Consider the following 18,676-nt stretch of genomic DNA (forward strand, 5'->3'; position numbering starts at 1 on the left):
GAATGAATGACAGAGACAAATGCCCCCAAATCTCAGTTCCATTTATCTTTCATCTAAACATGTAAGTGGTACCACAAAGTCCTGGGCAAGTTTGCAGGAGTGAGGCTATGAAGAGTTCTAGTGGCCATCTGTTCTGGCAGATCATATTTCAAAAAAAAAAAAATCAATCTCAAGGTCAAAGAGAAGAATAAATTATGCATCATGAAACAATGTTAAAAATCTCTAGCTGGAAATTTAAGGAAGACAAAGACTGGGAAAGACACATGCATATGCATGTAATTACAATGCATAGGATTAAATGCAAATGGGGAAGTGCAGACTAGGTTCTATGACAGCAGACAGTACAGCATCTATCAAATGTGTTAGCATGTGTGAGAGTGTGTGTGAGTAGAGATTGGTTGTGTGAGAGAGAGGTTGTGTGTATATGCATGTGATTGGGAGTTAACTGAGACAGTTAACCCTTTCTGAATCCTAAAGGGTTGATGAAATTAGAGCAGAAGCACAATGCAGATCAAAAGAACACAGAAATGCCATAGGAATGTAATATATCATGATGTGCTTAAGGGACCATGAAAAGTTGACAGTTGCTGGAATAAAAAAGAGAGGTAAGGCTGGAGAATAAGCAAAGGTTTGGGTGGGGTCTTCTAGATAAGGAATGTCTTTAATGATACTGTAAAGAACTTGAACTTTTTATTGGAGTTCATGGGAAAACAAGTGAAATGGTCTAAACATGGATAAGTTTAAGGGTAACATGGAGAGTGGATTTGATGGGTACCAGACTATATCCAGGCATTCTAATTAAAACACTGTTTTAAATATCTGGACAAAAGATGGTAAAAGACTTAACTTGGCAATGGCAGTTGAACACGAAAGAAGGTGGGGAGAAAAGAATTCAGGAAAAACCATTGAAGGTAAAGTTAGTTGTGTCTTAAAGTTATCAAGTTCAAACTCTTAAAGGACTATTATAACTCTATCCTATCCCAAGTCACCCAAAGCTATTGGACACTCCTAGTATTTAAAAGTCACTAAGTCTGGAGGAAGTTTATTCCGTTGTGGAATAATACCCTGAATGTGTGTGACATTTTAAGGTAAATTTGGTCTACTAGATCTCTTACTGCTCCCAAAGGAGTGACCTCTGGAGAGGGAAGGTTCTGACACCTTGTAGGAAAGAAGGGATGGATCAGGCCTGGAAAGGTATCACAAGGAATGCAGGAGATAAACTTTGCTAACTGTTGTTGCTTACTGGTCTGACTTTAACCACCTTTGTTTTCCAAAGATGAACATGTTTGTAAAAGGCATATCTACTCTTTCATACTGCATTACACAAACTTTTAGCATAATGAGCATGCACAGATAGGAAGTTTGCTTTACTTGTACTATCAATGGACTCTTAATTGTCCTTCTCTGAAACTAATGTTCTTAAACTTCTGTTAAACATAAATTAAAAATAATAATCTTTGAGTTATTCTTAGATTGCTTCCTGCAGTCTGATCTTTCCATCCAGGTCTTTGTGCAGTTGGAATCTAATTGGATCAGACAATGCCCAAGGTTCCCTCCAGCTCCCTAGTACCACAGCTAATTAGCAGAAATTCTACTTTAATAATACAGTTGCTTCAGGTCAAGAAAGAAAAGCAAAGCAGAAATGGAAATCTCAGCTTAGAGAACATTGAAAAAAGATTAGAAGTGAGTTAAATTTTGGTGTGATAATTAATTACAGTCCAACAAGAACAAAATTCTATGAATATTGACTAGCTGTAATTAACCCATATTTATTCACAGAATTATCTCCCCCAACATCACCTCCAATTCTGAGGGGGGAGAAACAGAGTATCTTCTTTCAAGAATTCTTATGTATTGCCAAGATAAGCAACAATCTCAAGTCTGTGGAGATGTAATAATCATCAAGGTAATATTAAATAATATAAGTAATTATAACTGCATGTAGTCATTCATATTATCTAGCTAAATTTTAATTACTTATTTCTAATTTGGAAAGATATACCTTTGTCTCAAAAACCTTGGCAAAAGAGGGCTACACTAGGACACTGTAGTTGGTATGGAAGATATCTCACGTGATTTTTTTTTTCCCTTAAAAGGGTAACAGTTTCAGAATATGTTATGCATGTATACATGAACTGGGACTCCACATTGTGCCCCATAAATATATGTAATTACTATTTGTCAATTTTAAAAGGAGAACAAAAAAGATTTAAAAATCAGATGTATTTTTAGAGGCAGTTCTTATAATGTGTTTGAATGTTTCACTGTATTCTTTGAAATTCCCATAGGCCAGGGTGCTACTTACTCTTGTGAGAGTAATGTGTTACAGGGAACTTACCAGAGAGGAGATTTACGCCAGGGTTGAGCCATGGGAGTGATGGTTCTTACACCACAACTTTGTTTCTTTTCTATGTTCCAGAAGTCAGACAAACTTAATTATGTTTCATGTACCAGGACAGGCAAAAGGAATAAGGAACAGCCTGAGAAATGAATGTTTTTCTACCAGAGAAGCAGAAAGTTAGTCAATATAAGCTGTGTAGATTTAGAGAACTAGGCAACCTGCAGTTATTCACATAACTTATATTGCCTATGTTGACAGGCAGAATAAGGAGAATTACAGTCTGGGCTATCACTTCAGATAGAGATTCTTCTGATCACATTAATGCAGATTGGGCAGAGAGAGGTAGATCTAACAGCGACAGCAATTAAAGGGGTAATAATCTTTGGGTCCACAGATCCATCTAAATCGAATGAGTGCTAGCAGCAAGCTTGCATCAGTTAAGACTTGCCAATGATCTGCGCGAGGCTCCATTTCCCAGCTTCCTATGCATCTCAGAAGGGCCACGTAACTAACTTTTCCCGACAGATTTAAAGGAAGTGATGTTTACTTCCTGTCACTTCAATAAAGTCACGTTTACTTCCTGTCACCTCCAACTGCATTGGAGCATTGTCTAACTGGGCATTGTGTGATCCAGTTAGACTCCAACTGCACAAAGACCTGTTTCCACTTCCACCCTTGTGCTCCCGGAGCGGGTCTGCGTGACTGGGAGCAAAGGATTCTGGGAAGGCCAACCCACAATATGGAAGGAGGCAGAGTCACACAGTCTTAACTTGAGGGAGAACTGTTGACGTGATCAAGAAATGAAGCGTATTGGGCTAAGCCACGGAGATTTCAGAGTTTGTTTCAGCAGCATAATCTACTTCACGATTAAAAGAAGAGGATGTGGATTCCAGAATCTTGTTATCAAAATGGGATCTCAAAGGGGTTTAAATTCAGGAAACAAAATGGAAGCACTACTGTGGTGAATCCCTGGAAATACCACATTAGAAGGCAGATGAAACTTCCAAGGACTTGGGTATGGCTGTTAGACTTCCCCAGTTATTTAGCTGAATGGGCAGGGCAGGGCACCAGATTTGGTAAAGAATTTGAGGGCCAAACCCATTTTGTCTTGGAGTGAAGGCTGTGATCCTCAACTCTGGCTTCAAGTTAGGTTTCAGTTAAATCAAAAAAATGCTGATGTCTGGGCCTTAAGCCAAATCAATTAAATCAGAATCTCTGGAGATGAGCTCAAGATACTGTTATATTTTTAAAGTTACCCTAGTAGTGCTAATACATAGCTAGATTGGGAATCTCTGAGTTGATGTAACTAGAGGCAAATATTTTCACCAAGGAGTCTGAAGCTGCTTAAGAGCTTTGTCTCAATAGAAATTTGTTTAGGAAGCCTAGGACAGAGCCCAAGGGAAAGAAATATCAGGTAGATTCAGATGTGTGGAACTGGAAAAGAAGAATATTTTAGCATCAATCTCTCAAGAACAAAAGAGATAGCGACTTAAGTTAAAGTATTTCCATCAACAGAGATTATATGAAAGAAATACTGTTAATATTACTATTATTTTCTTCTCAGTCTACTAAATGCATTTAAAATATGGGAAGAAATCATGGATGTACAAAATGAATATTTAACATAGATTCATTTTTTTTCTGGCAAATATACAAAACTAGTAAATATTAACAAAATGTTATAGAAATAAGATGCTGAACAATCTTTTCTGTTTATGTACAGCCATTGAAGGATATGTTTGATTATATGAAAATAGACAGGTCAGTGCATCCCCAATGGGGAGAATAGTCTAGCAAGCTAGAAATTTCCAAATTTGTGTAGACCCAGATAAATAGAATATTTATTGATATTTATCCAATATTTATAGAATATTTATGCAATATCCTATTGCTGATCTAACCCACATTCAGCAAGGAAGATCAGTTTCCCACCAGATGTGGGTGAATCTTAATGGAAAGATATACATTAATTTCATTCAGTCATTTATAACTTTTACTCAAAAATTTTCCTTGTTTTTGGAACATTAACATCTAGTAGGATGACAAACTTGAAAATATCTGCTGGTAATGAAAGATATTTGTTGAACAGTAACTTATTATTTAGTTTTAACAATTTAAAAAGGTTACCAAACAACACACAACTTTGCTACACTAAGTTGCACTTGTGCCAAAGTTTTAAAATTTTCTTTACTGGGAATCAAAGTCAACTTTCTAGTAACTTTGTTCCTTAAAACATCCTCATATTTGGTCAGATTTAATTCCAAAAGGGACCCTTTCCTACTAATGTACCCTCAGCAGGAAGTCCAGATCATAAAAATTCCAGGGAACAACATCAATAACTTGTTTTATAGAAACAGTTTTGGATTATGCCAATCAATTCACCAGTCCATGATTTCAAAGATTGCTTCATCAATCTTGTATCATTCATGTCATAGAACATAAAATAAGCCTTTTAACAAGAATTTGGATTTGATGCTACAAGAAAGACAAGGTCATTTTTAAAAAGCAAACCAGCTAGCAAGAGTGCTATGAGAAGAATGCCTACAAAGAAAAATGGCTATAGAGCCTTCAGCCCTATTCCATAAATCTTGACTTTTATTTTTCCCTTCTGCGTCTAGGAGATAGTTTGCTTCTTATATTGTTCCCTAAGGGAAGTTCCAGTACCACATGGGGCTAAGAAATATAATTTACTCTTTTACTATTTGAAATTCAAGTTATTAAAGTACCATGAACTCAGTGAAGTATGACTCATATCCATATGACCCACCTTAGAAGGAGTCATACACACTGCCTCGTACAATGATATCCTAATAATGTAAAACTAACAATTTGGGGGAGACTAATCAATTTAGAATCAAAGCCCCTCTATTATGTTGCAAAATGCTTACAGAATGCACATTCTTTTCTACACTGAAAGACAAGTGACCATTTCCCTTCAGCAGACTTGTAAGATCAATATGTATAAATATTGATCTTATGCCCTCTATTGAATTAAAGTTTGAACTATGTGTCTTATTCAGATGACATATTTCATTTGTGTCATATGTTTTTATTTGGTTTGAAATTTCAAGAAGCTAAATTTGGTGTCAGCTTTCCAAGATTTCTACCTCTTACATTTGCTAAGTTCTTGAAAAAGAGTAAGGAACACATCTCTTCATATATTCAGTTACTACAGATGAAGTACCTAGTCAGTTATTTTTCTAGGAGCTGTGGATTCAACAGTGATCTAGAAAGTGTCATATTTGGCCTCTCCCAGGAAGAAAGACAGATAACAAAAATGACATCCTATTTGAAGGCTCGATAGCCATTTTTCTTTGTTGGCATGCTTCTCATAGCACTCTTGCTAGCAGATTTGCTTTTTAAAAATGACCTTGTCTTTCTTGTAGAATCAAATCCAAGTTGTAAAGATGTTAAGGAAGAAGTAATTAAAATGATATTTGAAAGATCAGTTAGTCAAGGAAGAAGAGAAAGAGTATTCAAGGAGAGGAAACAACTAGTAGGAAGGCAAAATAGCACAGGCCTGTTGTAAGAGAGAAAAGTTGAAGACAGCAAGTTCTGTATTCAGCTTTGGAGGGTGTTTGACTAATGTGCTTGGAGAATGTGTGAATGTGCTTGGAGAATGAAGTCTAGCTTATGAAGGGTCTTATGAGCCATGCTAACATGAAAACTGGAACATAAGAATAACAGTGGCAAGAGTAGAGCTGTTGTATTAGTCTATTCTCATGCTGCTATACCAACATACCCAAGACTGGGTAATTTATAAAGCAAAAAGGTTTAATTGACTCACACTTCCGCATGACCGGGGAGGCCTCAGGAAATTTACAATCATGGGGAAGGGGCAGCAAACATGTCCTTCTTCTTGTGGCGGCAGGAGACAGAAGTGCTGAGCAAAGAGGGAAAATCCCCTTATAAAACCCTCAGATCTTATGACAACTCACTCATTATCACGAGAACAGCATGGGAGTAACTGCGCCCCCAATTTAATCACCTCCCACTGGGTCCCACCCACAACACATGGGGTTATGGGAACTACAATTCAAGATGAGATTTGGGTGGGGACACAGTGAAACTTTATCAGGTGTGTTTCAAAATTATATCGTAGAATGAAAAATAGATCATGAAAGTCAAGGATGGAGACAGGGACACCAATTGGGAGGCTGCTGTGGTAACTGATGTGAGGAAAGAAATGGTCCCTAAAGAGATGTGTCCATGTCCTAATTCCCAGAACCTGTAAATGTTAACCATATTTGGAAAGGGTCTTTGCAGGTGTAATTACATTGAGAATCTTGAGGTGTACGGTTCATACTGGATTACCTGGGTCGGCACTAAATACAATGATAAGTATTTTTATAAGAGACACACAGGGGAGATGTGACAGACAGAAAAAGAGAAGGCCATGTGACTGTAGAGGCAGAGATTTCAGCATGAGCTGAGGAATGTTGACAGCACCAGAAACTGGGAGAGGTAAGGAAGGTTTTTCCTCTAGTGATTCCAGAGGGAGTATGACTCTGCTGACACATTATTTTCAGACTTCTGGTCCCCAGAATGTCAAGAGAACAAATTTCTCTAGTTTTAAGTTAAAATGTTTTGGTAATTTGTTATGGCAGCCACAGGTAACTAATACAGCAAGGCAAAAGCAAAACACAGGCAGAAGGAAAGGAGAAAATCTGGTGCATTTGGGTCACTGCACAAGTCCAGTAGTGCAGGACCTAACAATATTTGTGAGTGAGAAGCTAGAAATGAGGTTGGACAGTGAAGCAGAAGGTTATGTTTGTGAAAGACTGCTGCGTCTGAATGCACCTGGAATGCCAGAAGATCAGTGAGTGGATCAGACTAGCTGGAGGAGGATTACATTTTTGAGCAGTGGAAAGGAAAACTGGGAAGGGAAAGGGAGAAGCAATGAACAGAACACATTTTTTTTTTTTTTTTTTCAGAGGAGGGATCTATGGTAGTGCAGGGAGAGAACGGGAAAGGGCTTGTGTGGGGAAATTTATACCCCACCCAAAATAGGGCAATGTCTTAGTTACCTTGGGCTGCTATGACAAATACCACAGGCTAGGTGATTCAAACAATAGAAATTTGTTTCTCATAGTTCTGGAGGCTGGGAAGTCCAAGACCAAGGTGTTGGCAAATTTGGTTCTTGGTGAGGACCTACTTTCTGGCCACCATCTTGCCGTGTCTTCACATGGCAGAGAAGAAGCTTTGGTGGTTCTTCCTCTTTTTATAAGGATCCTAATCCCTTCATGGTAGGGGATCCACCCTCCTAACCTCATCTAAACCTTATTCTCTGTTAAAGGCCCCACGATCCTAATGCCATCATTTTGGGAATTAGGGCTGCAATATATGAATTTTATGGTGGCACAAACATTGAGTCCATAACAGGCAAGAAAGTAAACTATCCATGCATCAGATGTGGGCCACATAGGATAGAGGATCAGCTTGGAGCTCTTCTAGGTCCTGAAACTACCCCCTGGAAGGGTAATGGGCTACAACAGGAGAGTCTGAATCTTTGTGGAGCGGATGATGGAAGGCCAGGAAGTGGTGCAAGGAGGAAGGGAAAGCAGGCACTTGTAGCAGATGCCAGCAAGGCTTCCAGGCCAGCAGGGGAGAAGCTGTGTCTAAGTACTGGGGGCTGCTATTAGAGAGGCCCAGTGACATAGGACAGTACTTATCAGGAGCTGAACAAGAACTTTCCTCTTTTCTCTTTTTCTCTGTCCCCAACCACAGCTCCCACACTGGTGGGCCTGCACTGGGGGTGGGAGGACTTCTGGGTGGGAAATGAGTGGGAAGAGACAGCAATTGGCCACACCCCTCTCCCCAAGGGCAGCTGACCCAGTGACTGCTGGCCTCAGCTGGAAGATGGGGATAAGCCTTGCATGAAGTCTAAGATGTTTACTGACATCTTCGATTAGACATTTAAAATTTCTGAATTCGAGTGTTTTGAGACACAGAAGACTTGAGGACTAAGAGTAAGCAGGAAAGTCATAGATGTGCCAAACTTTCAGCCAGCAGAGTAGAAAGTTTCCTGTAAAACAGTAGTGGGACAGAGTTGTGTTTTGCTTATCTATTATGCATCATAGTTGTACTATGTACCATTTAGATTTTCAAAGAAAAGGATGGACATTTCATCTAAGAAATCATAGTGAGTGACATATTTCCTTAGAATAAAATCAGTAAGGGCGGGCGCAGTGGCTTACGTCTGTAATCCCAGCACTTTGGGAGGCCATGGTGGGCAGATCATGAAGTCAGGAGATCGAGACCATCTTGGCCAACATGGTGAGACCCCATCTCTGCTAAAAATACAAAAATTAGCTGGGCATGGTGGCACATGCCTGTAATCGTAGCTACTTGGGAGGCTGAAGCAGGAGAATCGCTTGAACCAGGGATTTGGAGTTTGCAGTGAGCCGAGATCACGCCACGGCACTCCAGCCTGGTGACAGAGCAAGACTTCATCTAAATAAATAAATAAATAAATAAAATAAAATAAAATAAGTAAGACGGCAAAGGCCTGTTCTGAATAGATGCCTCCCTAGTTCTCTAGTGCTAAACTTAAGACAGACAAATCATGTTGTGCAGTGTATTTGGTTAATGTTATCACTTCTAATTCTTACAGAAGGTTGTATACAGAAACTTCGAAAGCATCACATTCACATTCCATTTGTTTTCCCTAGCCAAGAGAGGTCTGTAACATGGTAAACACAAAAGACTCAGAATTGAAACTTGGAATTGAAAAGACTTTTCTACTGTATTCACAAGGACTTTCTTTTCCCCCTTGGTTTGCCACTTAATCTTTTGGTCTCATTTTCGTCATCTGTACAGTGGAGATAATGGGACCCAATTTCATTTTATGTTATCTTGATGGAAGGATTCCCACAGTTAGACTGAATGAAAACCTGACCAGTAATACCCACTTATCTACCTCTCTGAAACATCGTAAGAATTGAAGACAGCCTACAAAGTGTACTGACGATGAAGAGCACACCATGAGAGAAACGGAGGTGATGAGTATTATTAAAAGTGTCAAAGGATAAGTATATCTTAATGAAAGTGGACAAAAACATACACCAAAGGATCTTGGCTTGCTTGCCCTAGTGCCTCAATGACTTAGGGTAGAAAGAAATATGTATGATATCTGAGTAGAAAAATAAAAGCAGTAAAAAAAAAAAAAAACAAAAAAAACTGTCCAGAACATTAGTACTGAAATCATTTTTATATCCTAAAATATTTCATCCTCAATTTTAAAAATAAAGCACTGATTTATGCACCTCAAATCTCATGAAATAAAGCAATATGTCTTGGAAATTTAGAACAGTCTCTATAGGAAGGCAAAGGACTAAAGACAAAGATGTTCAGAAATTGAATGAAGCCAAACAGACCAAAGATATTCTGCTCCCCAGTGCAAAAGGCAGCATGGGCAGAATTATTTGCTATGTATAGAATTGAGAACTGCTCTTTTTTTCTTGATCTTGCAAAGGAGATGAAATGGATATATTTATGTTGCTTGCTTAGGAGGACAGTCAGGGAGTGGGCAAAAATGTATAGCAAATTTGACACGAAAAGTAACTAATAATTACTTTGGTTAGTTACATTTACAAAGCAATAAGAGAAGAATAAGTCACTTATGAAGTTAAATAAATTTAAAGAAAATTAAGGTAATTGTTTCCTTCCTGTACACAAATTCTTTCAGGCTGCAAACTCTCCAGCAAGTAAATAATAAATTATTTTGGCTTTTATAATTTATCTAAGTCTTGATGCACACAAGGGCAAGATATGACAGTGTCTATTTCTTCCAGAGGATTCCGATTCTTTGCATATATAAGCAGGTGTCCATAAGTCTCATTATATAATATGTTTAGCTCCACATATATTTTCTGTTTTCTGTTGTTTGTCTCTATGTTGTAATATGCCAGTGAGCTAATGTTGGAGAAGAGATTTTTTAAAAGATCTCTTATCTTTCATACCATATGTGAAACAGGTGGTAGTCTGCTCTCATAGATGAGTATTTCTGTGATGAATTTTTTTCTTTTTATTTCTTATTCACATGAGCTAATTTATTTTTGCCAAAGTGTTTACATTCTGCCCTACAGATGTGGTCTGAGTGTATTTGCTGTAGTCAAAAGTCTCTGTTTTATACTTGATTTTGGAGCTAGGTGGGACAAGGAAAATGCAAGTAGATGGAACTCATGCAAGTAGGTGGAACCTTAATCTTATCATTTCTTTTTTACAAGAGGCTCAATTTTAGAGCTGTTCTGTAGTCCACAAAACAATCAGTCTCTATGACAATAATTCTAATTTTGGTAGAATAATTTTAACACCACTAAAAGAACTTGGAGAGACTTCATTTATGGAGGACATTAGTGAGATAATTTGGAACCTGTTCCTGAGTGGGGGACGTACTTCTTTAGTCACTTGTTTCATTCTTTAAAACAAGAAAATAGTGCTCTTCCGGGGACGTTGTCTGCAGGCACTCAGAATGGTCCAGCATTTGACATACCAACGGAGGCTTTCCTACAATACAGCCTCTAACAAAACTAGGCTGTCCCGAACCCCTGGTAATAGAATTGTTTACCTTTATACCAAGAAGGTTGGGAAAGCACCAAAATCTGCATGTGGTGTGTGCCCAGGCAGACATCGAGGGGTTCGTGCTGTAAGACCTAAAGTTCTTATGAGATTGTCCAAAACAAAGAAACATGTCAGCAGGGCCTATGGTAGTTCCATGTGTGCTAAATGTGTTCGTGACAGGATCAAGCGTGCTTTCCTTATCGAGGAGCAGAAAATCGTTGTGAAAGTGTTGAAGGCACAAGCACAGAGTCAGAAAGCTAAATAAAAAAATGAAACTTTTTTGAGTAATAAAAATGAAGACTTGCTGAAAAAAAATAGTAATTTGAGGTAAATGATCAAAGTTAAATAAAAATTCCATTTAAAGAGGATAATACTGAGTATTGTATTTTCTTGGTAAAAATTAAAGTATTATGAAACAAATCCTGAATAAATAACTACAAATCCCATATTTAATAAATTACTTGTAGAGTGAAAATTTTCCTTTGGAATCCTCTCTTCAAGGCACTATAATATTTGTATGTATGTGAAATTCTTCCCTATTCTAAATTTACCATCTCATTTCTGTTCACTTTTGTGTCCACAGAGTATCTGCCTGGAAACCCTGTTGCCTGGAGACCACTTTTGAAGAACATCCACTGCTGTGGTCTCTTAAAGATTTAAGACATCTAATGAAGAGCTGACAGAAATCATCAATTTGCTCCTCAGCAAGTAATATTTTTAAGTCACAATAAAACACTTACCTGGATATTATGTATTCAGATAATCATAATAGCTCAAGTATAGGATGCAAAGGGGAAAAATACCTTTGAAAAATTTGAATTGTACAAATCCATACAAACGAGAGATGGGACAAAAAATAAAATCTGCATTTTCTTCATGGAAGATGCTGTCAGGTCCTCCTATTAATTATTTATTCTGATTTTAAAAACTATTCAAAAAGGCTTTACTTATATTTTGAACTCTATTGCATATTATGGTTCTCTGTAGCCCAAAGGAATTTTGAAGCAGAAATTCAACGAATGGCATAAGGATACTGGAAAAGTGGATGAAAGGAGACATGATGCAGCCAAAAGAATTCCATATCAACTTGAAGCATTCTGGAGAGGGTTCAAGAATCCAGCATATCTTAACAAGGTCCAAGTATCTCACAGTATGATGGCGGAATTTGTCACCAGTAACAGAACCAAGTACGAATGATTATTATTTTATTTTACTCTGTTATTTATTTATTTATTTATTTATTTATTTATTTATTTATTTTTGAGACAGAGTGTTGCCCTATCACATTTATTTATTTATTTATTTATTTTTGAGACAGAATCTCACCCTGTCACCCAGGCTGGAGTGCAGTGGTGCAATCTCGGCTCACTGCATCCTCTGTCTCCCGGGTTCAAGAGATTCTCCTGCCTCAGCCCCCTGAGTAGCTGGGATTACAGGCGCGTGCCACCATGCCTGGCTAATTTTTTGTATCTTTAGTAGAGATGGGGTTTCACCATATTGGCCAGGCTGAAATTATTATTATTTAAAAAATGTAGTTAAAGATTTTTTGTGGGTACATAGTAGCTGTATATATTCATGGAGTACATGAGGTGTTTTGATATAGGCATGCAATGTGAAATAAGTACATCATGAAGAATGAAGTAGCCATCCCCTCAAGCATTTATCCTTTCAGTTACAAATAGTGCAAGTACCTTCTTTAAGTTATTTTTAAATGTATGATTAACTTATTATTGACTATAGTCACCATATTATGCTATCAAATAGTAGGTCTTATTCATTCTTTCTATTGTTTTGTACCCATTAACCATTCTCACCTTCATCCGATTCCCTGACTACCCTTTCCAGCCTCTGGTAACCACCATTCTACTTTCTATGTCCAGAGTTCAATTGATTTGATTTTAGGTCCCACAAAAAGTGAGAATATGCAAAGTTCGTCTTTCTGTGCCTGGCTTATTTCACTGAACATAATGATCTCCAGTTCCATTCACGTCCCTGAATACAAATTAATATATGGTAGAAGCTGTGTTCTGTTGAAGAAGTTAGGAACATATTCAGGCTATATTTTGCATTTTTGAAAGATGGTTAAAATATTTTTAAAATGTTTATGCTGAAAGGAGAAAGTTCTGTGAACTAGAAAATTTATATGAATTTAAACATAACTCAGAGATGAAATCTGAAAGAAAACAAGGCCCCTCTTTGCTAAATTTTATAGTTTTGATGCTGTTAATCACACTTGATGCCTCATGGTCACCAAAGTAAAGTAACATTCCCTCCAAAACTTGCTATCCCCAAGCATGTAAAAAGTAAAAAGCAATAAAAGCCCAAGGTACAAAGAAAGATGTGCTTCTATAAGAGAATTTGGAGGCTGCTGGAAGGTGGTACATTCCAGAGAGCTTAAGATTGAGCTCTGATAACAGACAGACCTAAATTTCTGCCACATTTCACAGTGTGGCTGTGCATTGGCTGCTCAACCTTGCTAAGCTTCAATATTTTTGTGTAAGAAAAATATACGTATTTATTGTACCTAAAGGTTGTTAAGAGAATTAAATGAGGGTGTGTATATAACTAGAGTGCCTGGAACATTAAATGCTTAATGCGCATTAGCTATTACCCTTATCATTATTATCAAGTAAAATTAAGCCAATATAATCATAAAGTTGGAGACTGAGTTTACGAGGGCAGTGGCAGAGCCACATAGCTAATCATGAGCTGCTGTTCAACAAAATGAAAGGAAGTTACTGTTTACATAACACCAGACAAAGAGGACATTTTGGAGAAACTAGGTTAATATAAAAAAACAAAAAAGGTTTTTAATGCTTTTCATAAGTGCGAGAGAAGGAATTGAGATAACGTGGCATTAAGGAACTATTTAGTCTTGGGAGATACATAAAATCAAGATATTGCCCCACTTTTACTCTTTTTCTGCTTTGTTAATCCTTTATTGAGATATAATTCACAGCAGTACAATATATACATGTTAAATATGCTGCATGATGAATTTTATGATTTTATGTATATGCCCATGGAACCATGACCACGCCAACATATAGCATGCATCCAGCATCTCAATAGGCCCCTGGTGCCCATTATAGTCAACCGACCACCCATTTCCCAAAGGTAATCACTCTTCTGTTGATGATAGGAAGGTTTGAATTTCCCTCTTAATCTAGAAAAGGGGCCCTTGAGAAATTTGATGTCCTCTTTCTTTTCCCTAGCTAGACTTTAATTCTCACCCATTAATTTTACTTTAATTCTAGGTCATCATGCCTCTAGCCTACAGTCATGCTCTCATCGAAATGCCCCTGCTTAATTTATCTGCACTGTGACGTTCTTCTGACATTTAGGGGGTTTTCTCTTCACTACTATGTTAATAAGGTTTCGTTGCACTTTTGGATTCATGAATCCCATAAATACTATTATTTTTGACTGTCATTGTATTGTGTTTTCTAAAGCATCCTGGGCCAGGGCTAAGTAAGGAGACACAGGAGCTTTAAGGTGAACTTAAAGGGGCAGCTACACTCTCAAATTCAACTTCCCTGAAGAAGGTTTTCTGGTTCTAGTCTCAGTGTCAAATCATGATGCAACAGCAGAGTGAACTCAGTGTTTTCTGTATGAAGAAGATCTCCATGTGTTACCATCATCAGCGTCTTCTGTGCTGTTAATCCTACCCTGGATACCTGACCCGGGTGCCCATGCTGTGAATTCTTTCACTGTAGGAAAGAGAAACAGGTACAAAAGATGCACAGACCACTCATGGCTAAGGTCCCTGGTCAATCAAGGTGAGTGCCCACTTGCTAAAATGACCCTGACCCCTCATTTGGCCACTTGACCACTGGTAACTCTAAAAGCAAATGAAGCCCTTAGTGACCAGAAACACAGGATCCCTGGTTTAAAAAGCTGATCACAGAGAAAGTAGAAAAATCCATAATATCATCCTTTTCATAGCAGTACTTATAAGCTTTGAGCTTGTATTTTCCCACACTGCATGACAATACCAACAGTGTAATAACGCAATTTCGAAAAAATCAACCAGTAGCTACGAAAGCCCTCAGCCCACAGGTTGCTGTGATTTTCACTTGAGTATGTTCAAGGGTTCATTTTATTTTTGACTTTAAAATTCACACTCAATTTTGACACATGAGACATATGTCTCAGCTCCTTACAGTACCAATCCTGTAAAAACAGATGACTCAGCCGCCAGTTACAACAGCATATTATTGCAGTATTCAACAAAACATGCCTTATGCTGACTACAGAGAGGTTTCAAGTTGATGAGGCAAAAACAGCAATGTCCCATCTCAGAACATATGCTATACTATAGTAAGGAAAAAAGAGCCAAATATAAATACTAAACAATGTTGCATTGCTGAAATGTAATCCCTTTAAAACATTAGATGTCTTTACATTTCTCATTATTCTATTATTAATTTTAAAATATGCTCTCTTTAATGCAATCTATCTTTACACAAATGTTAAAATTCAGATTTCCAGATGAACCAAGAAACCAGGGGCTGATTTTTCTCAATGGGTTTCTCTTTTATACTCATAGCATCTGATGAGGTCAGCATTAAGAAGAAAGGCAATTATTTAATAGCAATAGCTGTGAGCCAAAGAAGAATTACAAAGATAAATCAATCTGGGGTGATAAAATGTCAAAAAAGAGGCAGCCACTTCAAGTAAAAACAAGCTCAATATTAAAATACTGTTTTATTTTCAAGTTACCCAACGAACTGCTGAAAGAAATTACGTTTTCCCTCATGAAGGAAATGATAATAAATGCCATTTTCTACCCACTGGGCATCACAGGATGGGTGTTGAGATACAGACATGACATCCTCCCAATTATGGTAATACCAGGCATTGGAGCCAGAATGGTATTTAGAGTTATTAATTCATTCAACACATATGAACACCTATTATGTATGTGCCTTTGTTTTGGGGGTGTGACATACAGAGAGTTGTCTTGTGGAGATGACAGATATAAGCTCAAAGTCACCATTGAAATAAAGTTACCTATGAGGGATCTTGAAGGTGAGGTCAAGGAAGACTATAAATGACACAATGTATAAACAGAGGCTGAAAGCAAGAGAAAGTTGCCAGTTAGACAAGACAAGAAAATATCCCATGAGAGGGCATGGCATTTGCAAAGTCACAGGTGTGTGAAACAGCTTAGGATGCTTGGAAAACAACACGCAGCTTTGTGTGGCTGCAGCAAATGTTGTAATACGTAAGTGGCAATAGTTGTTGCTAAAAACGCAGGCAGGAACTTGATTATGAGGGGTCTTTAAGCCCACAGAGTTTAGCACATTCTTGTGGAAAGAGGAGTGACACAACCAGAAGGCCAGAGAGACCCATGAGGTTTGTTCTAGCAATTCACATGAAAGGGAATAAGGACTAAATTTGAGGTTGGGTTGGATTGTGGGAAAGCTGAATTTGAGGGGGCGTGTAAAAGAAAAAAACTTTTAGAAATAGTTACCAATCTCTGGGGTTTCTGACTTAAGCTATTGTGGTAATGGGAGCTTTCTGAATGGAGTAAAGGAATACAATAGGCACAAGTTCTGGAATAGGTAGATAGGGATGAAGAATGATTTTACTTTTTGGAGATGCTGAGTGAAAGCTGTCTTTTGGGTACTGAAGTGGAAATGACAAAGTAAATAGTTTGTAAGATCAACACATTCATTCTATCATCACTTAGGACACTCCAAGTGATGGTTTCATATGCTATGAAATTACATCCAACTATTTTTGATGATTTACTATGGAGATTCTGGAGAATAAAGATCCTTGCAAGGATCCATTTGATAACTTTATGGTGAGTGTTTCAAATCAGAGGATTGCAGCTTAAGGTATTAAGAAACTTAGATAGAAGCCTGATTATCATCAACATAATGTGCACTGTGAACTAAGACCACCAGCATTGGTTTACTGAGGATTAGCCCATGTATCAAAATAACACATGATCAAATCCACATTATATTGCAACATCCTCCATTGTAAATAACTGTTCAATGCCATAAATCTGCTTTTAGAAAACGGTCCTCTAAAAATAGAAATCAAACCATATTGCTACACTGCACCACACTCAAAGGCTTCTGATTTCACTCAGAGTAAAAGGCAAAGTCCTTACAATAACCTCCATGATATGCCTTGTTCTCCTTGTCTCTCTAACCTTATTGCTCTTTACACTCCTTCCTCTCAGTCACTGTATTCAGCTATACTGACCTCTTGGCTGCTCCTAAAACATCAAATGCTTGACAATTCCCTTTTTCCTAGAATGTATTTCTTGCAGATGTCCATATGGTGTTAAGATATTGGTCAAATGTTACATTTTATGTGAGTTCTTTCTTGACCACTGATTTACAATTGTGGCACCTAAACCTTAATAACTTCCTATCCCTTTTTACTATCTTATTTTCTCCACAGCACCAAAGATCAGTTTTTGCATTTTCTTTAACATCTTAACTGGAGATGATATATTAGGAGATAATAATGGTATAATGCTGATAGTAGCTGTAGAAAGGATGTGGATGAGTTTTATTAGAATAAGCTGAGCTTATGCTGCAGTGACAACTGACCCTCAGATCTCAGTGGCTTTACTGAAAAAATTTATTTCTTCCTCAGTCAAAGCCTGCTTAAGTCAGATGACTCTCCAGGGTAGCTCTCCTCTATGCAGTGACTCAGTGATCCAGGATTTTGCATCCTATAGCTCCACCATCTCAATCTTATGGCTTCCATGTTTGCTACCGAGGATCTCATGAAGGCTTTTATCCAACTTCTTCCAGAAGTGACACACCTCATTCCTGCTCATAGCCTTCTGGTCAGAGCTAGTACTATGATGCCACCCAACTAGGGTTTAGGGCTGACTGGGAAGTATGGTCTTCTAAGTGTTCTGAAAGGAGAGGAGACCTGGCTATTGGTGAGCACTCCTCAGGTTGACATAGCAACCAACTCTGGAATGATCTTAAGATGCAGTGTGATGCATTGTAGGGAGCACAGAATAGGATTCGGCAGGGCTGGATGTAAGATCTCATTGAACCAGTCACTATTCACATGGCTTCAATTTAGGTATCCGCTCTGGAACTCTATTTTCAAACTCACGAAATGGCGGAAAATACTTATCCTGCTTATATCAGAAAGGTTTGTAAGTCCCAAATATAAAAGTTTGTAAACAGAATTTCCAAATGTAGGCAACCGTTCAAATGCCAGTATATGAATAATGCAGTATGGAGCATAGAAAACCTGCCCAGATAAGATAAAATGAATTGCATTCCTATTTTACATCAATATTTATAAAGTTATCTCATTGTTAGAGCCATAGAGAATGGTATCATTTCCAGACCTGCTGGCTTAACAGCTGTGATACTTAGCCAGTGAAGTAGGGAGCTGTTTATGTATCAGCATTGGTTTATTTCCTATGTATGGAGCATGAAGAAAATGCCAAGGAAATTCAGATATATAACAAACACTTAAGATTAGTGAAAGCAAAATTCATTCAACAGTGAATGAATCCAATACTGGTAGCTTGTGTGGTATCTTCTGTTCTGTTGCTGGAGGACATTGGCTATTGTGCAACATCGTCTATTGTTCCAAGGATTCATGTGTACTTAGCACAAGGTATGATACTGACAAAATATCAGCTATTTGAAAAATCTCATTAGAATGTATTTAAGGATATATTAAAATCTTTTGATAACATTAGCTTTTATAGATTTGAGTACTGAGTACATTTGTTGTCAGACTTCAAAAAGATACTGAATTTATATATAATAATTT

The 18,676-nt window shown here is 37.7% G+C and overlaps 2 protein-coding genes and 1 long non-coding RNA gene across 4 annotated transcripts in view; 2 read left to right on the forward strand and 1 right to left on the reverse strand.

Moving 5' to 3' along the window:
- Positions 1-1,867, forward strand: part of LOC117095633 — a 148,733-nt gene extending 146,866 nt beyond the window's left edge. The window contains exon 3 of the long non-coding RNA XR_004442116.1: positions 1,780-1,867. This is a non-coding gene — a long non-coding RNA (uncharacterized LOC117095633). The remainder of the gene's footprint in view (positions 1-1,779) is intronic.
- The window catches only part of CYYR1 (cysteine and tyrosine rich 1), a 108,055-nt gene that overhangs the window by 27,348 nt on the left and 62,031 nt on the right, over positions 1-18,676 (reverse strand). The gene's annotated exons all lie outside the window — the stretch shown is intronic.
- On the forward strand, positions 10,776-11,210 carry LOC117095632 (60S ribosomal protein L34-like). The gene has a single exon (XM_033232232.1). The coding sequence runs from the start codon at positions 10,815-10,817 to the stop codon at positions 11,166-11,168; it is 354 nt and encodes a 117-aa protein (XP_033088123.1). The 5' UTR covers positions 10,776-10,814; the 3' UTR covers positions 11,169-11,210.

The sequence above is a fragment of the Trachypithecus francoisi genome, unplaced genomic scaffold (genome assembly GCF_009764315.1).
Source record: "Trachypithecus francoisi isolate TF-2019V2 unplaced genomic scaffold, Tfra_2.0 Lachesis_group14, whole genome shotgun sequence".
Lineage (NCBI taxonomy): Eukaryota > Metazoa > Chordata > Mammalia > Primates > Cercopithecidae > Trachypithecus > Trachypithecus francoisi.